Source organism: Callorhinus ursinus, unplaced genomic scaffold (assembly GCF_003265705.2).
Source record: "Callorhinus ursinus isolate GAN/ISIS: 27379988/994484 unplaced genomic scaffold, GSC_fseal_2.0 scaffold37, whole genome shotgun sequence".
In the NCBI taxonomy this organism is placed as follows: Eukaryota; Metazoa; Chordata; class Mammalia; order Carnivora; family Otariidae; genus Callorhinus; species Callorhinus ursinus.
In genome coordinates, this window is record NW_027397099.1 from 1,724,272 (window position 1) to 1,748,858 (window position 24,587).

Genomic DNA, 24,587 nt, shown 5'->3' on the forward strand with positions numbered 1-24,587 from the left:
ACATGAACAAAAATGCTTAAAGAGCACTAGTATAGCATGTAAGTTACGCTAGAAATTTCTTATTCTTCCCAGTGTGGAGGCCCAACTGATGCTTTTCTGCTTCTATTATAAAACACCAGAATCAGGAAAAACACTTTGTACCCTGAGATGAATCAGCAATGATGAAGTCACCTCACTAGTTCCATTCCCCAAGAAAAATTTTAAAACTAAGTAATACCTAGTGTGGACTCCCTAATAAAAAATGGTGTCATCCCTTTTAGAATACTAATGTCTAAAATAATATCACAATCTTTGTGAATATGGCTAACATGAGAAAAAGTTACTATTTTCCACCATGAACAGATAAACGAAACTGGTAATTTTATGGGCTTCTTACCTTTCTTTTAAAAACTGAAATTCCTTTAAATGCCAAACAAATATTTGACTTGATCTTCCTGAAATCTGAGTCCTTTGTACCTTTAAAAAAGAAAAACAGCGTACTGAAATAGAATTGACATACTATAAAATTCACCCACTTAAGTGTAAAATTTAATGGTTTTTAGTATATTCAAAGTTGTGCAACTATCAAAAGAATAAATTTGAGAACATTTTCATCACCTCCCCCCAGAAATCTTGACCTGTAAGCAGTCACTCTCCACCTTCCACCCCCCAAATATACCCTCACCCTCAACTCCAGGCTCCCTAATTTATTTTCTATCTCTATGAGTTTGGCTATTCTGGACATTTGACATATATGGAATCACACAAAATATAGTTTTTTTTTTTTGACTGGATTCTTTCACTTAGCACAATATTTTCAAAACTCATTGTAGCATGCATCAGTACTTCCTTTTTACTGCCAAATAATATTCCATGGTATGGATATATCACACTTTAGCCATTCATCAGCAGATGGATATTTGGGATGTTGCTATCTTTTAGCTATTATGAGTAATGCTGCTATGGACATTCTTATAAAAGTTTTATGTGGACATAGTTTTCATTTCTCTTATTTTATTTGCTCTAGAAGTGGAAGTGATGGGTCATATGGTAACTACATGTTTAACCTTTTGAGGAACTATCAAACTGCTTTCCAAAGTGGCTGAACATTTTATATTCCTACCAGCAGTGGATAAATATTCCAATTTCTCCACATCCTTACAACACTTGTCTGTTTTCTTAATTATAGCCATCATCAGGGGCACCTGGCTGGCTCAGTTGGTAGAGCAAGCAACTCTCAATCTCATGGTCATGAGTTCAAGCCCTACCCAGGGCACAGAAATTACTTGAAAGGAAAAAAAAATGTAAAAAAAAAAAAAGTAAACAGCCATCATAGTGAGTCTGAGGCAACATCCCAATGTGATTTGGATTTGCATTTTCCTAATGGCTAATGATGTTGAACAACTTTTCAAGTGCTTATTGACCATTTCCTTGCACCTCTTTGAAAATAAACTTTCTTTTCTTTTTTTTTAAAGATTTTATTTATTTATTTGAGAGAGAGAGAATGAGAGATAGAGAGCACGAGAGGGAAGAGGGTCAGAGGGAGAAGCAGACTCCCTGCCGAGCAGGGAGCCCGATGTGGGACTCGATGCGGGACTCGATCCGGGGACTCCAGGATCATGACCTGAGCCGAAGGCAGTTGCTTAACCAACTGAGCCACCCAGGAGCCCTGAAAGTAAACTTTCTAAATATCTTCATCTCTGGGTCTTCCTTCTACACTAGTAATATCTTCAGTTAAACTTAATATCTCCTTGCTGTAGTTCACTTAACCAGAAGATAAAAAGTAAAGGCAATACATTAGTCTTTGTATTTTCTCATTCACTCACTCATTCATCCAATATGGTTTGAGAACCTATTATGTGCCAGAGGCTGTTCCAGGCACTGAGCATATACAAGAAGATAAAATAGACAAAAAAGCCCTTGCCTTTGTGAAGCTCACATTTTTGTAGCTTTCAATTTTTTTCCAGTTTTATTGAGATATTATTGACAGACAGCACTATATAATTTAAGAGATACATCATAACAAATTGACTTATATATAATTTGAAATGATTTGTACAATAAGTTAACATCCATCATCTTATATAGATACACCAAAAAAGAATAAAAAATTTTTTTTTCCTTGTGATGAGAACTCTTAGGATCTGCTTTTTCTCATTCGATAGAAAGGAAACATAGCATAAAATTTAACATCTTAACCATTTCTAAGTGTAAGTGTACAGTTCAGTAATTTTCAGTATATTCACATTGTTGTAAAACAAATCTCCAGAACTTTTTCATCTTGCAAATAGGAAACTCTATACCCACTAAACAAGAAACCCCCTTTCCCCCCTCCCCCAATGCCTGGTAACCACCATTCTACTTTCTGTTTCTATGAACTTGACTACTGTAGATACCTCATAGAAGTGGAATCACATTATTTGTCATTTTGTGACTGGCTTATTTCATTTAACATAATATTCTCAAGGTTTATCCATGTTATAGCATTTCCTTTCTTTTCAAGCCTGAATAGTATTCTGTTGTATTTTGTTTAACCATTATCCCTCAGTGAACATCTGGATTGCTTCTACCCCAGACTCTTGTGAATAATGCTATGAACATAGCTTTACAAATATCTCTTTGACACCCTGCTTTCAATTCTTGTGGCTATATGCCCACAAGTAGTATTGTTGGATTAAATGGTAGTTCAATTTTTAATTTTTTGAGGAACTGCCATGTTTTCCATTGTGGATGCACCATTTTACATTCTCACCAACAGTGAACAATGATTCCAATTTCTTTGTCCTTTCCAGCACTTCTTTTTTTTCTTTTCCCTTTTCTCCCTTCCTTCCATCCTTTCCATCCTCCCTCCCTCCCTTTCTTTTTTCTTTGTAATCATCCTAATGGGCGTGAGGTGATATCTCATTGTGGTTTTGTTTTTCATTTCTCTGATGATTAGTGATGTTGAGCATCTTTTCACCTCTCATCTCCTTGGTTAGATTTATTCCCAAGTATTTTATTCTTTTTGATGCTATTGTTGTTAGTGTATAGAAACACAACTGATTTTTGTGCATTGATTTTGTATCCTGAAATTTTGCTGAATTTCATTGTTAGTTCTAATTGGTATTTCTTAATTTTTGCTTTTTTAATTTTTTTATTCAAGTATAATTGATATGTTCTAGTAGGTTTTTTTTTCTCTAGTAATTTTTTATGGAATATTTAGGGTTTTCTACCTATAAGATGATGTCATTTAATAACAGATAATTTTACTGCTTCCTAATTTGGATGCCTTTTATTTTTTCTTGCCTATTTGCTCTGGCTAGGACTTCCAACATAATGTTGAATAGAACTGTAGAACTGGCGAAACTAGGCATCCTTGGAAAAGCTTTCAGCCTTTCACTAGTATGATGTTAGCTATGGGATTTTCACGGATGGTCTTTATTATGTTGATGTCATTTCCTTCTATTTCTAGCTTGAGTGTGTTTATCATGAAAGTGTGTAGAATCTTGTCAAATGCTTTGTCTCCATCAATAGAGATGATCGTGTTGTTTCACCCTTCATTTTGTTGTGGTTGTGTATTACACTGATTGGTTTTCCATTGTTGAACCATTCTTGGATTCCTGAAATAAAGCCCACTTGATCATGGTGTATAATCCTTTTAATGTGCTCTTCAATTTCAAACTGCTAGCACCATGCCCACCTTCTCTTTATTGTTCAAATTTTAGTATACATGCTGCCAAAGTAAGAACTCCTGCGGCTTTATTTTTTAAATGGGGCATAAAGTACTTTGAATTCCATGATGTACTTTGCATTTCAGTTACCAAATGAGTAAATGTCTCAAAGAGCAAGAATTCTTTTCCATGCTTGAAACACTGACAAAAATTAAGACACACTTGCTGGTTCATCTCATTGTTCCCTTTGCAGAAATGGCATCACCTACTACATAATATACCTCAATTGTAATGTCGGAAAGTGACTGCTCCTTTGGAAGGTGCTCTGTAACAATGTGACCCACAGAAATCATCCGGATTTGCAGGTTCTAGGAAACCCTATGAAACTTGTTTGTAAATATACGCCAATTGTTTAAAATAAAGGAGTCTGAATAAGATGTACCGGGAATTCAGTTCTACTACGGACTCAATAATTCAACCTCTAGGGTACTTAAAACACAGCCCCTCCTGGTAAGAATGTGCGGAGTGTGTGGAGCATAGCGGTGGATTCATTTTTTCTGCCCGAGGAGAGATGCGAACATAAACGCCGAGTACTCGGGACCATGAAGGGCACAATTCTTTGGAGAAAAGTTCCAGGGACCACACAATTGTCAGTTAACAACAGCTACGGGGTGGGGCGCCTGGGTGGCTCAGTCGTTGAGCGTCTGCCTTCGGCTCGGGTCGTGGTCCCGGGGTCCTGGGATCGAGCCCCGCATCGGGCTCCCTGCTCGGCGGGAGTCTGCTTCTCCCTCTCCCACTCCCCCTGCTTGTGTTCCCTCTCTCGCTGTGTCTCTCTCTGTCAAATAAATAAGAAATCTTTAAAAACAAACAAACAAACAAAAAGTAGAAGACTCTTTGAGAAACTTAAAATAAATTGTAAAAAAAAAAAAAAACAACAACAACAGCTACGGGGAATTTCTGCTTCTATGTCACAACTCATCGGACTTTACTGGGACTGGCCCAGAGTGAAGAAAAGAAAAATGCACAGTTCATTTATTTAACAGGTGTTTACAATACCTAGGCATGTGTCAACTTCCGGGAAGCGTCCTGCCAGATGTGGCCCAGACAGGGAGCAAACGAGGAAGAGAACCTCTCCACAGGACGCGGGTCCGAGAGAGAAGCTGGAGGAGGAAACAAAACCGAAGCGCCCAACTGAGAAAAAGGCAGCACCTGCTACAGAGATCGACCCTTGCCGACTGCTCAGGTTCTGCGGCTGCGCCCGGAGCGGCGCTTCGGCGCTCGTGATGGCGCATGCTCCCTGAGCTGCAGGGCGCCTCGCACTCGCATCAGCGCCTGCGCAGCCGTAGTTTCTCCTCACGCGACTCCACTCCCGCCCCCTGTCAGGGCGTTATTGGCTCCTTAGGGCCTGGGGTAGGGTGCGATGTGGCACGAGCTGTGTGGTACTTGCCAGTTACCCGATAGGCGGTGCTCTGGCCTAGAAAGAAAGGTGAATTCACAGACTTTTTTTTTTTTTTTTAAAGATTTTATTTATTTGAGAGAGAGCACATGAGAGGGGAGGAGGGTCAGAGGGAGAAGCAGACTCCCTGCTGAGCAGGGAGCCCGATGCGGGACTCGATTCCGGGACTCCAGGATCATGACCTGAGCCGGTCGCTTAACCAACCGAGCCACCCAGGCGCCGTCACAGGCTTTTTTTTTTTTTTTTTTTATCGCATTGTTTCCTCTGAGACGCTCAGACCGCACCCTCTCTCCTGCCGCTGCTGTCCGAGAAGCATCTGGAAGCTGAACACCCCGGAGGTGATGGACACCTCAGAAATATCCCTTATTTGTCTTCCCTAGGAAGCTGAATTACTAAGTTGAGTAAGAGTTACTTTGAAGAAAGGAAAGGAAAAAGGAAAACTTAACGCACACACGTTGACATATTCACAGAATAATCTCAAAGAAGGGACCAGCAACTGCTAACTGATTACCTCAGGGGACAAAGGACTGGGTGGCTGAAGGACACGGGCATGAGGAATGTTTTTTGTTTTTTGTTCGTTTGCATCCTTTGAAAATTTGCCCAGTGTGCATGTATTATTATTATTTTTTTTTAATGTTTGAGTATTTCCTTGATCCCTTTGTCAAAATGTAGACACGAAATTCGGAAGTTTAAGAAGTCTGAGTAAAATTCAGTAAACTGGATAGAATTATATGCACATGTTAAGATAAAACGTCTTGTGTAAAACCACCAGGTCTTCCCGTATAGTTCCGGACAGAGATCTTTTGGGGGTTAGGGCCGGGGGGTGGGGGGGGCATAGGAAAAGAGAACCAGGCACTTTCGGAAAATTATTGGCATTGGTGGCATACAGGAAACAAATCTTTATCATCTCAATTGTTGTATGTTCCCTTGGATTTGCCAAAGAAAATTAAAAGGTAAATTTTAGTGGGAACTCACTAAATATGGATATTTGATGTTTATTTTTGTAAAGGAAATTAACTGGGTGTGACTGGCAGGGTTGAGACCTGAAGTTCCTCTTCTAGATAAGGAAAATTTCTTTTAGTGAGTAATCTCCAGACTGATTATAGTATACTCCTGGCCCCCAACCTTGCAAGATAACTTCATGCTTCCTCCTCTGAGGGAAGTCATGAGAAAAAAAACTAGTCAGCTGGGCTTAAGAGGATTTGTAGGCAAAAGGCCCATAATGAAAGATGTCTGATCTCTCTCATTCCGTGGGTCAACTGAACCCCTTCAGTTTCATTCACCACTGAGTGGTTAGTGGATCTAGAGCATAGGAATTTGGGACCAGAGATTGGGAGTCCCCACAAGTGGAAAGTGTGAAGTCAAATGCCAGAGGTTTGTAATGTTGCTTCTTAGTTTGCCTTGTTTGTAAGTAGGAAGCCAGAAGCTGAACTCCCAAATAAGATGTTTTAGGAATAGTGTTTAAGTAACTTTAAATGTCAGTACACGGACAAAGAAATAAATGAAGCCTAGTGGGTAATGCATCAATCAGACTAAACAGTGAACAGCACCTGGAAATAGGAATTCCCCACAGAGGAGAAAAACCACATTACAGAAGAGCATACTTAGTAAAATTTATTTTTTTTAAAAAAAGAAAAACAATAATTTATGCCCTTGGCAAAATAAAGGATCTTGTCAATATAAATGTTCCTTAGAAAACATATGAAAAGATAATATAATATATATATCAATAAATCAATATCAACCTTACAGCAAAAGCAATGATTCCATAAAAATGATAAGTGAGGATATTTCTGGCCCTTACACCACAGTATTTCTGGAAGGTCCTAGGATTCCTCCTTTTTTTTTTTTAATTTTAGATGTGCCCTTATTTTAAGAAACCCTGATGTACACATATCTAAATTTAGAAAGTCCATTGATTACCTTTACAATCAGTAATTCTATTTATTTATGTGTGTATGTAATCTCTGTGCCCAATGTGGGGCTCAAACTCATGACCCCAAGATCAAGAGTCACATGCTCTACCAACTGAGCCAGCCAGGCGCCCCATACAATCAATAATTCTTTAAAAAAAAAATCAACAAGAAGGTTTCTATAAGGGATCCTTCAAATTAGCAAATTTTCCTAATGTGTTTAAAATATACTTAACCAAATATATGTGTCCCCAACTTCTTTCGTTATAGTTCTGTTGCATAAAGCGAGGTATACCTGAAGTGAAGCAATAACAGAGTTGGGCGTCAGACCTGACTGGAGAGAGTGTACTCTTACTTACAGTATGAGGAAATGTTTGGGGGCACAAATTCAATCTTTTGTTCCTCTCATCATGAGCTTTTACTTTTTTTGTCTCTACCACTTTCTGGTAAATTTTGCTCACCTAGTACTCTCAGGAAAAAAGGAGGAAGTCATATAGGAGGGGGCGGATTCATGAATTAGTGAGTCACTCCAGCAGAGCAGAGTGAGAGGAGAATCTGGGATGCAGAGTGTGTATGTGGACATAGTTGGGGGAAAGCAGGAGCAATTCTGAACCCTTGACATGCTTTTGAGGCCCCTCTCCCAGTAGGGGCACCTGATTCCTCTTGAGGAACAGCAAGGCCCAGCCCAGCCCTCCCCGGATGGGACTCATGCTCAAGAGAATGGACTTGGGCCTATTTGTCACACTCCTCCTGGCTCCCTTCAGCACAATGGTAGTGCAGCTCACAGAACTCCTGGATCCGGCTACAGGCCTCCAGCATCATCACTTTGGGGACTGTGATTACCACTCGGAAGAAATTCGGGTACTCGAAGCACTGCAAAAATAAGCGTCTGTTATTTTTGTAGCAGTTGAATCTGGTACTAACCCACCCTAAAATGACCAGGGTCCCGATCAGCAAGAAGCAGTGATGTCATTTACTCAGAGCTATCAGTTCGCTCAGTTCCGCTGTGGAAGGTGAAATGAAATGGGATCACTTATGTCAGGGGGTTTTAAAATGGACCCAGGAGGTCATTAAGGAGATGGACCTTATGCACCTCTTTACCGGTGAATCCGTGAATTTTTGAACTGGGCTAAACCACGAATCTTAAAAGGACTCAACCAGAGTCCTCAGTTACTCCTTACTGCAACTTGCTATAGTAAGAGTCTTTGTTCAATGATAGCTTTAGTAACCAATTATATTCAGCCTAGATTAGTTTTCTGCCACCAATTAAAATTCTTTATAAACAATATATACAAACATTCCATTTTGTCTTTAAAAACCCTTGACTTTTGTTCTGGGGGGATGGGACAGGTAGGGGGTGGGAGGATACTATTTGGGTTGCTGCCTAAATCTGTGTTCCCCAAATTGCAATTCTGAGACACCAAATAAATATTTTTGTTTTATTTTAGCTCTGCTTCTTCTCTGAGTTGACACCCATCATTGGGGTGCTAAGTCTAGAAAGAGTTAATTCATCTTAAAAGGGACTTGTGTGACAAGCTTACTTCCCCTCACCTAAAATGTTCAGCCACAACTTTTCTTCCCAGTACAGATGGGATAATGATGGGGGAGAAACAAATTTTAAATCAAGGCCATGAGACACATCAGTTTAAATTTTATCAAATGAGAATACACATTGTTGGGGGAGGAAAAAATCAGGTTAAGGACCAACTCAGGGAGAGCTCCTAAGGCTCTAGAAACAGTTGAGAACGTCCTGAGAGAGACATAAGCACTCACCGTTGCTGGGAGGCAGTGGACTGATTGCTCAGCAACTAACCGCTCCGTGAATTCCACATCATTCTCAAATTCTGGGAAATGTTCCATCTCAATTCCAACCTACACCAATAACAGGGAGAGGCAAACTTATCAGAAGGAGGGAAAACAGGCCGACTTCCTATGCTAGAAATTAAGGTAGGGTGGCTCTACAAAATATCTTGGAACTCTACTACTGATAACTAAGAGCTCTAACACTTAGGTGCTCATGGAATTTTTCATAGGGAAGAGAGGATATATTTATATGAATATTTTAGTTTTTTGAAGCATTCTTTCCTGGACAATGATAAATGAGAGCTGCAAACAGAATGCCAGTGTTTCTCTAAAAAGGCAATATAAGCATTATGGGCCAGGAAATTCTTAATTGCATGGAACAATCCCACCCATTGCAAGAGATTTTAGTATCCCCAGTCCACAAAATGCCAAGAGCATCCCCCCACACCTGCCCCAAGTCATTCTGCAAACAAACAAAATTCCCATATATTCCCAAACACCCCTAGGGAACCAGTATCAGTCCTAGTTGAGAAGTGCAATGGTGTGGAAAGCCTCTTATTTGTGTCTTATATCTTCCCTGTATCTATACATAAAACAATTTTCTGAATCAAGAAATTAAGTCATTTTAAAAGGGGTTTTTTTGTTTGTTTTTTTTTCAACACTGAGGTTAAATCACGTTATTGAGGCAATTCAGAACAAGGGGATTCCTAAAATGACTGGCCCAGAAGCTTAGTTGGTTGTCTTTGTGAGTGCTGCAGACTGGCTTCTGCTTGCCCTACAGCAAATGCCTGCCACCCACACACTTACCATGAGGTACATGGCCCCAGAAGGACGGACTGGCTGGAGTCCAGGGATGGCAGCCAATGCCCCATAGCAAAGATCAGCATTGGACTATAAGAGGAGGAAGAAAGATGTCAAGGATCAAAATTTAAGTGAAAGAAAACCAAGTCATTAAAAGTAGAGCCCACACCAAAGGCAGGGAACCTACGTTTGCTCTGCTGGCATAAGGAGTCAACAAGAAAAAGTCCAGTCCCTGGAAGCTTTTGGCCCAGGAGCCGAGTAAAGTGCCAGAAATGAGATAAATGTCAGGGTGGATGGTTACACTAATGCCACCTCCTGATTTGGAAGCCCTGTAATGGGACATTGCTCCAGAAATGAGGACCCATTATTCCTAATTCCCCTGGTGGCTTTCCCTGACTGCCAGAGTGGAAGGCCATGGGCTGCCCTTACCTTCAGGAAGCTCAGGGTGTTGTGGTAGAACTCCTGAGGGGTGCGATGCAGGATGCTTTTCAGAGCTCCCTGGACGATGGTGCAGGGCCCCAGGATCCGCTGACTCAGCTTCACCAGCCCATCTCGGATCTAAAGTGCCCCGGCAAACATATTACTCAGCTTTCCTTAAGTGTTTCAGCTTTGGGGATGCTTGTTCTGACCGTTCTGTTCATCAGGTTTTTAATCTCTGGGGAAGTGATGACGCCTAGTGGCATTCTTGGATCGGACGGCTTGGGTTTCAGCCCAGCTCTGTCACACGCCTCCTGTGTGACTCTGGGCAAGTTATACAACATCTGAGTGCCTCATCTGTCTCACCCGTAAAATGCAGGTAAGACTAACCCTGGCCTCGTTGGGTTGTTGGGAGGATTAAGTTAAAATAACGTATTTTGAACGCTGGCATATCGTGAAGCCTGCAAACAATATCAGGTGTCATTAGAGCTATTGCTTCCTTTTTTTGCAGTCCCAAAATCAGAAGCAGATGGAACTTCTTCACAGAGCCAGGTACAGGAAAACTGAGTTTTGGAGAGGAACAACTAGTGCCATCTTACAGGCATCTTTCCAGGCACCCAGAAACTACAGGGCCAAGAAGAAGGAAAAAACAACACTAGAGCAAAAATCACCTCCTAACCACTGGGCATGCAAAGTAAATACAAGTACGTATACTAAATTAGACATACCGTTTCAGCACATTGTTCTTACCTCGTTGCCAAAAATGTCTCTTCGGTCATGGATGAGGATCCAGCCCAACCTCCAGCCAGGAACCAGCCAGCGCTTGGCCAGCCCTCCACAGGACAGGATGGGGACGTTTCTGCTGAGGGTGGCCAGAGGCTCAAATTTGGAATCCGAAAACACCTGAGGAGAGGAGATGCTTGTTAGAGTTGTCTTCTGGCTTATTTTCCTCCAAATCCCGTCTCCCACGCTTTACCTTGGGTAACTAGGGAAAGGGCCTTGGATTTCTGGGCTCATCCTACCCCAAAGCATGATTGGGAGCCCAAGAGGCTTCGAAGGAGACTATCCCAAGATACTTAATCTGGTGTCTGGTCTGGATTAAAGGAAGCCTACAATGAGGACACCGATCCTAGCCTAGGAATACGTATAACCCAATGAAGCTCTAGGGAATGCATGCCTGTTGGAATTAGAGATCTAAAAATAAAACAGGAGCCCACAACCCTTTGTCTGAAATTCCGGGGCCTGTATTTAAATGTTGCAGAATGCAGAATTGTTTGGATTTTGGAGAAGTTATGTAGCACATGTATCATCTATTACATAACACCAAGACAGTCTCAGACAGCACTCCTAATCAAGCATATTAACATTTCTGTCCTTTTCCTTACCTTTTTGACAAATATATAGATCTGTGAGATATATAAAAAAATCTGCAAATATCTTTATATCAGGTCAAGTCAGGTTTTTCCACCAAATGAATTTCAAAAATCTTCAGATTTTCATAGCTTTTTGGACTTTGGGAAACTGGCTAAGGTGTCGTAGATCTATACGTATGTTTTTTAAGGAGGGGGAGAGGGAGAGAGAGAATCTTAAGCAGGCTCCACACTCAGTGCAAAGTCCGACATGGGACTCGATCTCACAACCCTGAGATCACGACTGAGCTAAAATCAAGAGTTGGATGCTTAACCGACCGAGCCAGGCACCCCGATCTATTTATTTAGAGTGCAGGGATACTGATTTCCTGTACTGAAATGATTAGGAATTACTTCTGGTTATTCTAGATGCCACCTCTAAAGGGCCCATGAAATAATTTGGAAAGGAGATTATTAGAGTGATATATCCTGCCCAAGACTTACCATGTCTCCATAGATCTCATCAGCCAAGATGGGGACACACTGCCTTGCAGCCACTGAAAATAAGAGAAACAGGCTCAAATCATTTTTAATGTGAATTGCCTTAGCAATTATTATTCACCTGGACTTATTTTACTTTGCATTTCATGTTTGTGTGTTTTGTTTTCCTCTTTAAGAACTATATATTCTTCCTACACCCTTCCAGGGTACAGAGCCTAAATCTGCCATTTAATCAACTGGATATTTCAAACCCTCTCTTCCACATATGGAAATGGTGCAGAGGCAAGTGCTGCCTTTTTCGCCTTGCAGGCAAGTCCTACTGTTCCTGTAGCATACTATTCACTGGACACCCCCGTGGAGTTCCCCCATTTCCATCCTCAGCTTGGAACTGACTCTTTCCTCATTCCAGGAAACAGATAAAGGATTCCATCCCCGTATCTGCTCCTTTGGTCAAATGAAGTCTGATGGACTTACCAGCCAGAATTTTCTGGAGATGACTTTTACTGAACACTGACCCACAGGGGTTTGATGGATTATTAACAATGAGACAAGCCGTCTTTTCATCAATCAGAGATTCCAATTGTTTCAAGTCAATTTCCCAAGACTTCTCTGGCTGGGGAGGAAGAAAGGGTGAGACTAAGATGATTCTGAAAAATTTAGGGGGAACACTCACCTAACAGTGTCTTCTAAATAATAAAATGTGTTTGTGGCCTCTACCACCCACTTCCAGATCTTTCTGTGCTAAGATAATGGTCATATATTATTACGACATAATAATTGAGCCCTGGGCGCCTGGGTGGCTCAGTCGTTAAGCATCTGCCTTTGGCTCAGGTCATGATCCCAGGGCCCTGGGATCGAGCCCCGCATCGGGCTCCCTGCTCCGCCGGAAGCCTGCTTCTCCCTCTCCCTCTGCCTCTCCCTCTCCCTCTCCCTCTCCCTCTGCCTCTGCCTCTGCCTCTGCCTCCCTCGTCCTGTTCGTGCTATTTCTCTCTCTCTCTCTCTGTCAAATAAATAAAATCTTATAAAAAAAATAATTGAGCCCTTGAGTCTAAAATTAAAAAGCTGTTTACCAATAAATTGTAGAGTTTGACCTCAATTCCCATCGATTCAGCCAATGTCCTATAGAGAGAGAAACCAGGTCTCGGAACTAGGATGTTTTGTCCTGGGTTGGCCAACACAGCTAAACAAAGTTCAATAGCCTGACTGCAGCCACTAGTCAGAATGACATCCTGTAAAGAAAGAAAAGGCTCACTTTGTTAGGGGTTCCAACAGCAGCAAGAGAAAAGAGATTATCAGATGGGTGAGTGGGGAGCAATAATGAACTTACTTTTTCAAGTTCTAAGTAAAGTAGTAAGGACTGTATGCACTAAGCCAAAATTGAAAGAAATTAATGTTTGTGTATATCCATATCTAAACGTTGAAAATGTTGACTACTTAAAAGACGTAAATTACTTGGGGCACCTGGGTGGCTCAGTCGGATAAGCATCCGGCTCCTGATTTTGGCTTTGACCATGGTCTCAGGGTCATGGGATCAAGCCCCGCAACAGGCTCCACGCTCAGCAGGGAGTCTGCTTGAGATTCACTCTCTCCCTCTTCCTCTGCCCCTCCCTGTTCTTCCTCTCTCTCTCTCTAAACTAAATAAATAAATCTTTTTAAAAAAAAAAAGTAAATCACTTTAAAAAGGATATGGCAGCTGTGACTCAGCAGACTTCCATGAGAGATCATTTTGACCTTGGACTTTTTCACGTGGTTATTTATTTATTTTTGACCATAAATTTGAGGCCTGACTCTTCTCTGAAATATAGACCGAAGGCACCCCCTATGTTAAGAAATATCAACCACACACGGTAGACAATAGAGGGAGAGGGGCATTTACACTTGGCACTGCCATCAATTCGGTATGCCATAGTACCTCAATCTTCCCAACTGAATGAACTTCAGGTGAGTGAGGGAAGCTGCAAATTTAAGAAAAGATCCTTCTGGTAAAATAAAAAATGTTACTTATTTGCTTTATGAATTATTGTTTTTTAATAATCTTTTGCAAAGAATCAAATATAGGGGGGCATCTGAGTCCTTTGAGCCTCCTTAAGACAAGACATCACATAAATTGTACGCAACGTCCTCCTCATACTGTAATGACATTAAATATAATCATGGATTAGGGGATGCCTGGGTGGCTCAGTCAGTTAAGCATCTGCCTTCGGCTCAGGTCATGATCCCAGCCAGGGTCCTGGGATCGAGTCCTGCATCAGGCTCCTTGCTCAGCGGGGAGCCTGCTTCTCCCTCTACCTCTGCAGCAACCCCTGCTTGTGCTCTCTCTCTCTCTAACAAATAAATAAGTAAAATCTTTAAATATATATATAAAATCATGGATTAGTGGCCTCACTATATGAGAAGTCCTCAAATTGCCCAAGGGCAATTCTCCACACCTTTTGTTCCCCCTGCAAACCTTATTCCTTGTGGGACAGAAACAAGGAAAAAAGTACAGATTGCCCAATACCGCTTCAGAGCTGATACATTGTCTAAGGCTTACCTTAGCTTCCAGGGGTGCCTCGGGCCGGTGGTAGTAAGAAGCAATCTCCTCCCGACTGGATAAGTAGCCTGAAAGAGTAGAAGGGAGAAGCTGACCACTATGCTCTAGAGTTAAGAGTGCTTCCAGCTACTTTCTGCTCCTGCTTAGAGCACGTGCTATTCAGGTTAGCTCTCAGCTACCATAGAGCAAAGACATTGACTTGATGTTTCACATTTTTTTTTTAAAGATTTCATTTATTTGACAGAGAGAGACACAGCAAGAGAGGGAACCCAAGCAGGGGGAGTGGAAGAGGGAGAAGAAGCAGGCTTCCCGCTGAGCAGGGAGCCCGATGCGGGGCTCCATCCCAGGACCCTGGGATCATGACCGGAGCTGAAGGCAGATGCTTAACGACTGAGCCACCCAGGCGCCCCGATGTTTTACATTTTTATAATAAGCTCAAATGTATGGGGGCGGCTGGGTGGCTCAGTCAGTTAAGCGTCTGCCTTCAGCTCTGGTCATGATCCCAGGGTACTGGGATTGAGCCCTGAGACGGGTTCCCTGCTCAGTGGGGAGCCTGCTTCTCCCTCTCCCTCTGCCTTGCTCATGCTCTCTCTCTCTGTCTGTCTAATAAAAAAATAAAATCTTAAAAAAAAAATAAGCTCAAATGTATGAATAATAAGGAGAATTCTCCAAACCATAAAATACTCTGCAGCATCTTGGTTACTGTGATTATGTTTTATTTTTCATAAAAAACAAAACAAAACAGGATTTAGATTATTCCTAAATCCCTTCCAGGGACTATGTTTTTTGAAAAGTTACAATCAATGCATTCAATACATTAGGTCCCTTTTAAGTTTTTTAGATCATATGATATACCTATTAGTGGTTTTGCACAATTTTTTTCTTTTAAATTCTATTCTTGGACAATATTTCCAAATGTTGACTTATAAACTTGGAGTAGAGTTAGCAGCATACAAATTATGTTTTGCAAAATTGTTTGCCAAAAAGATTCCATTCAATCAGAAAGTCCAGATACAATATTTCATAATGTTCCACTTAATAAAGACAGATGTCTTGAAGTTATATAAATCAGCACTTCCTTAATTATTCATAAGGAAGAGCATTTTCCTAGATATATATTATGATCTGTATTTCTTTTGGCATGAAATGTTCATATCCTTTGAATATTTGTCACATGGAGAATTGGTTCTGGTTTTTCAGATTGAATCAGTTCCCTAATACTTTGGGTATAAAAGTTATAAACTTGTTTTAATGAGATAAAACCTCATTTTTGGTCTTACTTTGTTTTTATTTTTGTTGTATGAAACTTTATAAAGTATAAACAATCAACCTAAAAGTTATGTCCCTCAGATCTCTCTGAAGTGTTTTTAAAATTCTATTTTAGTGGAGTGCCTGGGTGGCTCAGTCGGTTAACCCTCTGCCTTTGGCTCAGATCATGATCCCAGGGTCTGAGAATTGAGTCCCATATTGGGCTCTCTGCTCAGCGGGGAGCCTGCTTCTCCCTCTCCCTCTGCCTGCCACTCCCCTGCTTGTGCTCTCTCTGTCAAATAAATAAAAATAAAATCTTCTAAAAAATTCTATTTTAGGGGCACCTGGGTGGTTCAGTCATTAAGCGTCTGCCTTCGGCTCAGGTCAGGATCCCAGGGTCCTGGGATAGAGCCCCATATCGGGCTCCCTGCTCAGCGGGAAGCCTGCTTCTCCCTCTCCTACTCCCCCTGCTTGTGTTCCCTCTCTCACTGTGTCTCTCTCTGTCAAATAAATAAATAAATCTTTAATAAATAAATAAATAAATAAATAAATAAAATTCTATTTTAGCACAAAACTGGATTTGTATTCTACATTAAAAATATGTTGTTATGTCTTGCCTTTGTGACAACATGGATGAACCTAGAGGGTACTAGGTTAAGTGAAATAAGTCAGACTGAGAAAGACAAATTCACTTCCATGTGAAATCTAAAAAACAAACATGAACAAACAAAAAAATCAAAATCAGACCTACAGATACAGAGAACAAACTGATGGCTGCCAGGGGTAGGTGGGTAGGAGGAAGGGCAAAAATGGGTGAATGGGACGGGGAGATACACCTTCTACTTGTGGAATGAGTAAGTCACAAGAATAAAAGTCACAGCACAGGGAATACAGTCAATGATACTGTACTAGCGTCCTTTGCTGACAGATGGTAGCTACACTTGCGCTGAGCACAATAACATACAGAGATGTTGAATTACTACATTGAACACCTGGAACTAAAGTAACATTGTGTGTTGGGAGCCTGGGTGGCTCAGTTGGTTAAGCGACTGCCTTCGGCTCAGGTCATGATCCTGGAGTCTCAGGATCGAGTCCCACATCGGGCTCCCTGCTCGGTGGGGAGTCTGCTTCTCCCTCTGACCCTCTTCCCTCTCGTGCTCTCTATCTCTCATTCTCTCTCTCTCAAATAAATAAATAAAAATCTTTAAAGTAACATTGTGTGTCAACTATATTCAAATAAAAAAATGAAAATAATTTAAAAAATAAAAGAATATGTTGCTAGGTGCACATTACGGACAGATATGCAACACATTGAAATAAAGTCAAAGGATCCCTGATTTTATTAAAATGTTTAATGTGGAAATGTTTAATAGATGGAGACAGTTAAACCTAAGTAAGAATAGGGATGGGCAAAATGGGTGAAGGGGTCAACTGGTGATGGATGGTAACCAGACTTGGGGTGGTGATCATCACTTTGTAGTGTATACAGTTGTCATATTATACAGCTGTACATCTGAAACTTGTATTTTAAAAACACCTAAATAAGAATAATTTCTTTCTGTCAGAAACAACCTTCTACTCTTCAGTAGGACGCCCCCTTCTTTATATTCTAGTTTGTTTTTATCTCTTTCATCTGAAACAGTTACAACTGCATTTGAATGTGCTCAGAACCCTAGTTAAAATAACCGTCGAATGTATGGAGAAGGGAAAATAAAGCCAAGAAGCTATTTACATGGTGCAGTAAGTAAAATAATTTAGGACCTAGAGGGCTCAGTAAACAAGCAGCTGCAACCAAACTCAAGGCCTTCCTACTAGAATTAGCAATGATAGGATAGGAGTGCTATCTGAAAAAGAAGTATGTGAATGGGCGCTTAGAAAGGAGGGGTCAGCGTGCTAAAGGAAGCCAGGAAAGAAGCTGGACCTTGGTGGCTGTGTTTAAGCATTCTGAGACCTCCTTCCCCAAATCCAAATGACCATTTTGTTTTAGCCTCTCCTTAGGAACTATGCATGAATGAAGCAAGGAGAACCGCTAGAAATTTATTCCTAATAGAAGAGCACTAAAGATTTGGAAGCCACCAGATAGAGTCTCAGGAGAAGCTTACCAATGGAGGGAGCATAGCCGTTATACTTCCCCGAGTCCAGAGCATCTTTCATGGCTTGGGTAATTTCAGGGTCTGTAGGCAGGTTTCCAAACACAGTGGGGTCCCCTTTTCATGGGAGAAAAAAAAAGGAGCCACCAAGATGTTACTCTTCCATGCCCAGTGCTCAGACTCCCCCTCTACTCTCATCTTCTCCAACCAGCCGTGAGAAAGGGGGTAAGAGCAACAATGGTCGCCCCTCACCAGAGTGTCCCCAACTCACCAATTGACAGAGCAATCATGGTTTTGTCTGGATTTGGCTTCACCTTCATGCTGTCCACAATGGCCCGGATAGGATTGAAAGTTTTGTTGGACATGTCTGAAGGCTTCACTGACCATCTGGCCTTCCTGCCTTTCATTTTTCCCAACAAGGAGCTTCTCCCACCAATGTTGACATGCACATCCAGAACGGAGGGGAGGTTGCTGTTGCTGCTCATCTGAATCACATATGGATCCATCACTAGCAGAGCCTATGGAGAAAAGGAGGTCCTTGTGACTCTAAGAGCAGAGCACCATTCTGGGGGGCCATATTTGGACCTACACATCAGGGTGATTTCACTAGGCATCTCTTCCCAAACTGCCTTGTTTTGCTACATTTCTCATGCTTTCTTGTGAATGAGGGGAGTTTTAAGACCTTTTACTGAGATAGAAAATAAAGCAAGAACCCATTGCATAACATTAGCAAAGACCATTCCATGGACTACTTATCTGCTGTGAGATTTGCTGTGTGCAACCCTAATGCCCGTAAAAGTTTAACTGCTCTCAGTGCAACCAAGGGGAAGTGACATGAAAACCGTGAAACCATCAAAGACTATGTGTTGCCTCCTTTCCATGCAAAGCCTACCCAAGAGTCTTCCTAATGCTTCAACAGACTCTGTCTTGCCCTCTGCAAAGAACCAGGAAAAACCATTCCACGTGGTTAGAAATTTAGTGTTAATCTTGTCATTAGCAAAAATAAAGCCCTATCCCATAAGTATCTTACTGCCCTGTGGAAAAAGGAGTCAATACACCATAGAGAAAAAAGCATACATCCCAATTACCACCACCAGATTAGCTGAGGTTTGAGATTTTACCTTCCAACTAAAGGAGAAACAGCCTCTAAGTAGATGAACCTGGAAGCTCCCTTAGTGTTCTTCTTTCACAGGTCACAGTGACAATGGCCTTAGATGCAATTCTTGACTCCTGAAATAGTCTGCACAAATGGGCGTTGGGCTTGGAACTTTTGTGCTATTGGTTAGGGTGAGAACTGGGTAGCCAGCCCTCCCTCCCCTCCCCTCACTTTCTGCTGCTTCTCACCTCTAACCCTTCCCCCACCCCAACCACCAAATCAGGAGTTTGTCCTCACTTCAAACACCTGGAAGTCTCTGTGTTAACTCTTTCTGGACACTTTGTGAGCCGTCTGAGAGGACTGTCAGAGGGGTAGTTATGATTACAGTTGGCAATTTTTATTAAATCTCTTTTGATACAAAACAACCCAGTAACACGTTAACAATACAGAAACGTGTAAAGTAAAAAGGGAGAGTCCTTCCTTGCCCCTCGCTCTCTATACACTCTATTCTTGCTCCCAGGGTAGGTAGTGGTAACCATTTGGCCATTTCTATCCATTCACCAAGATGGATTAATAGGTAGGTAGGTAGATAGATGATAAATACATAGATAAATCCAAGATAGATACATAGATACATAATTTCATAGGTTTTCAAAACACTGAAGGGATCAGGCTTACAGTTTGTTCTGCAACCTGTTTATTTACTTCCTACATCTTGCCCTCCTTTCCCAGGTCCATGAGATTCTACTTCAGTCACAACAAACCAGGCAGTTGAAGCAAATTAAGTTCCACTCCACAAACACCTTAAATGACAGTAGGGTCTTCAAGGCAATTAAAACCTGGGCAATGTCATCTTGTCCTGTGAATTCTCCTTCATTTACCTGGTATGGAGTTATTGGGAGAATAAGATGTCAGGTGAGGTCTAAACAAAACTTCCCTAAGCACGTACAGCGGAAATCTCAGCATTCTGGTGAGCCTATGAAAAACACCGTGCATTCAAGGGTTAAGAGAAGCCTCAGGGACTCTGTGGCTCAGTTCCTATCTGTTTATTTATTGGAAGACAAAGAGTGGTTACATAAGTTCTTTCTTCTCCATTTACTTTTGGGTGATTCAAGTCTCCGGTGGGGTTGAATACCCTTTTATTTTTCTGGACCTTTCATCTCTTCATGCTTTGAAGAACTTATCTAACACATTCCCTTCCCCACTCCAAAGAAGCAAGCATTCACCACCTCGTGTTACCAGGTGAGTAGCAGAAGCACAAGGCAAGGACAGGAAGCCAGCCAGGTCAAAGAGAATTTAAGTTCTAAAGCTGGAAGCAGGGCACCCTGAGCTCAATACCCAGGACTGCTCTGTTTCAAAATGCAAGCACACAGCCCTGTCCTTACAATATCCAAAGACACAAAGAAGGAAAGGACTGTCAGTTCTGCCGTTTAGCACCTTATAGCAAAAGGCAAATGGCTTCTTTGTTTTACCAAATGGCGGTTAAACATGGCACGGACAGGTGTGTACTTCACAGGCCGGACAAGAGTTAGACTTTGTGTACTTGCCAACACAAGAACATGATACTGTTTCCAAAGCACACAGATTTTGTCAAGGGAGAAGACCTTTCTCTCCTAAATGCTTTTATTCTACCACCACCCCCATTTGAAATGCAATACATGTGTACCGGAGAAAATTAGAAAAAATTAAAAGCATTTATAATCCCAACAGCTCTTTTAACTCATTCGTCTTATTCTCCCCCCTACCCAAAGTTGGGAATCTTGTCCTAGATCCTTATTTTTGAAAAGTTGAGATAAAATTCACATAACAAAATATTCACTGGTTTCTTCATTTCAAAGTATAAGATTCAATGATTTCTGGTACACTCACAGCATTGTACAACCATCACCACCATCTAATTCCAAAACATTTTCTTTTCCTCTTACTTTTTCAGTAATTAAAATCCTCATATAGTAAATTCAAAGAGATGTTTATAAACTAACCCCTGAACATTTTTCCCCATGACACCACTCCATAGAGATGGCTGCTTTAGTCATTTCTTGTTTCTCTTTAGTGTCTTGTTTCTTTCCTTTCTTTCTTTTTAGATTTTATTTATTTATTTGAGCGAGAGAGAGAGAGAGAGCACAAGCCCAGGGGAGAGGCACAGGGAGGAGAGGGTTCAGAAGCAGGCTCCCTGTTGAGCACGGAGCCTGATGTGGGGCTCAATCCCAGGATCCTGGGATCATGACCTGAGCCGAAGGCAGATGCTTAACCAACTGAGCCACTCAGGCGCCCCGTGTTTTCTGTTTCTATACAATACTTATACAGCTGGTTTTAAAGTTGTTTGAAAATTTGGATACTACCCATTTGTTCTGTAGGTGCACTATCCCTTACTATAGCCCTAGTCAAAAGCAGCTACTGAGTACTTGAAATGTGGTTTGTCTAAATTGAGATGTGGTGTTGGTATAAAACACACATCAGGTTTTGAAGATTTATATTAAAATAATGTAAAATATCTCATCAATAATTTTACATTGCTGACATGCTTAAATATTTTGGATATACTGGGTCAAATAAAGTACACTATTAAAATTAATTTCACCTACTTCTTTTCACATTTTAAAAGATTTCTACTAGAAAATTTGAAATTACTGTGTGGTCTGCATTCTGCTTCTATTGAATAATGTTCTTTTTTAAATAAATCATTAGACTTTTTAAAATTGTATTTGTCTTTTTATTTAAATTCAACTAGTCAAGTTATAGTACATCATTAGTTTTTGATATAATGTGCAATGATTCATTAGTTGAATAATGTTGTTCTATAGCTTGCCTTTTAAAAAATCTTAACATGTTGTCTTGACATCCTTACCATTTTCATACATGAAGATCAATTTCATTCCTTTTAATGGCTATACAGTATTCATTTAACCATTCTACTCTTGTTGGACACGGGGCAGCTTCTCATTTTTTTCTCTTATAAATAAAGCATATTGAACACAGTCATTAATAATGATTGGAAATTTTTATAAATATCCTATAATTTGGGAGATAATCACATTTCAAATACTGATAGACCTGCCAAATTGATCAGCTGATGGACTTTAGAAAGAAGAGACAATACAAATATCTCTTATTTTGACAACCTGCCACTCAAGGTTTAGACTTTCAAGGATCCCAGCTACAAATGAGACTCAGGTTCAACTCCCCCTCCCACACACCCACATAGTCTGTGGGCTTGGTGCTCTGTCCTCACCTGGAAGTTAACACAGGAGCCTTAGATTACTCAGATAATCCACTCTAGGGTAGCAGCTGTGTCAGCCCACCTAATGTCTCTGGTTTTCCGATCCTTTTCATTGTTTGGCCCCTGGGGCATTCCCTTTTGTATCTTTGGAGCTCAGTCAGGCATTTTGTTATATTTTACCCAATATTTCTAGATACATACTTTTAAAGTGAACTGTAATTGACACATAATGTTACTTTAGTTTCAGGTATACAACATGGTGATTGGACAACTCTACATGTTATGCTGGCTCACCACAAGCAGAGCTACCATCTGTCACCACAGGACACTTTTACAATATAATGGATGGTGTGTACCCTATGCTGTACCTTTCATTCCCATGACTTATTCATTCCATAACTGGAAGTCTATACCTCCCACTCCCCTTCACTTATTTTGCCCATTTTCCCATTCCCCTCTCCTCTGGCAACCATCGGTTTGTTCTCTGTACTTACAGGTCTGCTTCTGCTTTGTTTGTTCATTCATTTGATTTTTAGATTCCACGTATAAGTGAAATCATACGGTATTTTTCTTTCTCAGTGGGACTTATTTCACTAGCATAATACCCCCTAGGTCTACCCATGTCTCCCAAATGTTAAGATCTTATTTTTTTGGGCTAATATTCCATTGTGTATGTGTGTCGTGTATGTGTATCAAACCTTCTTTTTTTTTTTTAAAGATTTTATTTATTTATTTGAGAGAGAGAGAATGAGAGATAGAGAGCACGAGAGGGAAGAGGGTCAGAGGGAGAAGCAGACTCCCTGCTGAGCAGGGAGCCCGATGTGGGACTCGATCCCGGGACTCCAGGATCATGACCTGAGCCGAAGGCAGTCGCCCAACCAACTGAGCCACCCAGGTGCCCCTGTATCAAACCTTCTTTATCCATTCATCTATCAATGGACATGGGCAGCTACCATATCTTGGCTATTGTAAATAATGATGTAATAAACATAGGGGTGCATATATCTTTTTGAATTACTGTTTTCATCTTCTTTGTGTAAATACCTAGTAGTGGAATTACTGGATCATATTTCTATTTTTAACTTTTTGAGAAAAACTCCATACTGTGTTTTTTTTAAGATTTTATTTATTTGACAGAGAGAGACATAGCGAGAGCAGGAACACAAGGAGGGGGAGTGGGAGAGGGAGAAGCAGGCTTCCTGCAGAGCAGGGAGCCCCATGTGGGACTCCATCCCAGGATCCCAGGATCATGACCTGAGCCGAAGGCAGACGCTTAATGACTGAGCCACCCAGGCGCCCTCCATGCTGTTTTCCACAGTGGCTGCACCAATTTACATTCCCACCAACAGCGCATGAGGGTTCCTTCTTCTCCACATCCTCACCAACACCTGTCATTTCTTGCTTTTTTTTTTTTTAATACTAGCCATTCTGACAAGGGTAAGGTAATATCTCATTGTAGTTCTTTGATTTGCATTTCCCTGATTAATGATGTTGAGCATTTTTCATGTGTCTGTTGGCCATCTGCATGTCTCTTTGTAAAAATGTCTATTCAGGTCATCTGCCCATTTTTCAATCAGATGATTTGGGAATTCTTTTGGTATTCAGTTGTATAAGTTCTTTATATATTGTATATCAACCTCTTATCAGATATATCATTTGCAAGTATCTTCTCCTATTCAGTAGGTTGCCTTTTCATTTTGTTGATGGTTTCCTTCACTGGGCAAAAGCTTTTTATTTCAGTGTAGCCCCAATAGTTTATTTTTGCTTTTGTTTCCCTTGCCTGAGGAGACATATCTTAAAAAAAGGTTTCTATGGCTGATGTCAAAGAGATTATTGCCTATGTTCTCTTCCAGGAGTTTTACAGCTTCAGGTCTCATATTTAGGTCTTTAATAGATTTTTAGTTTATTTTTGTGTATGATGTAAGAAGGTGGTCCAGTTTCAGTCTTTTATGTGTAGCTGTCTAGGTTTCCCAGCACAATTTATTAAAGAGGCTGTCTTACCCCCATTGTATATTCTTGCCTCCTTTGTCATAGATTAACCATATACATGTGGGTTTATTTCTGGCTCTTTACTCTGTTCTATTGATCTATGTGTCTATTTCTGTGCCAGTACCATACTGTTTTGATTATTATAGCTTTGTAGTATATTTTGAAATCCAGGATTGTGATACCTCTGGTTTTGTTCTTCTTTCTCACATTGCTTTGGCTATTCGGGATCTTCTGTGGTTCCACACAAGTTTTAGAATAATTTCTTCTAGTTCTGTGAAAAATACTATTGATATTTTGATAGGGATTGCAATGAATCTGTAGATTGCTTTGGGTAGTATGGACATTTTAACAATATGAATTTTTCTTATCCATGAGCATGGTATGTCTTTCTGTTTGTATCATCTCAGTTTCTTTCATCTATGTTTTTTTTTATAAATATTCTTTTGTAGTTTTTTGTTTTTGTTTTTGTTTTTTTAAAGATTTTATTTATTTATTTGAGAGAGAGAGAATGAGAGATAGAGAGCACGAGAGGGAAGAGGGTC

At 40.7% G+C, this 24,587-nt stretch overlaps 2 protein-coding genes across 3 annotated transcripts in view; one reads left to right on the forward strand and one right to left on the reverse strand.

Annotated features, from left to right (window-relative positions):
- Positions 1-24,587, forward strand: part of CHST4 (carbohydrate sulfotransferase 4) — a 330,552-nt gene that overhangs the window by 24,932 nt on the left and 281,033 nt on the right. The window lies entirely within an intron of this gene.
- TAT (tyrosine aminotransferase) lies at positions 6,685-18,995 on the reverse strand. The gene is made up of 12 exons (XM_025889038.2): positions 18,862-18,995; positions 18,012-18,258; positions 17,753-17,857; positions 14,403-14,470; positions 12,940-13,098; positions 12,344-12,482; positions 11,873-11,925; positions 10,770-10,922; positions 10,032-10,160; positions 9,609-9,692; positions 8,772-8,870; positions 6,685-7,871 (listed from the first exon to the last, which is right to left on the reverse strand). Exons 2-12 carry the CDS (start codon positions 18,244-18,246, stop codon positions 7,731-7,733), a joined length of 1,365 nt encoding a protein of 454 aa, XP_025744823.1. The 5' UTR covers positions 18,247-18,258; positions 18,862-18,995; the 3' UTR covers positions 6,685-7,730.

Bases quoted from the DNA above. Each gene is read 5' to 3' on its own strand.
- TAT (XM_025889038.2), bottom strand. From the start codon at position 18,246: ATGGATCCATATGTGATTCAGATGAGCAGCAACAGCAACCTCCCCTCC. The intron at 13,099-14,402 runs GTAAGCCTTAGA...CTTTCTTTACAG, and splicing joins AGGCACCCCTGGAAGCTAAG to GATGTCATTCTGACTAGTGG. The intron at 10,923-11,872 runs GTAAGTCTTGGG...TCCTCTCCTCAG, and splicing joins ATGAGATCTATGGAGACATG to GTGTTTTCGGATTCCAAATT.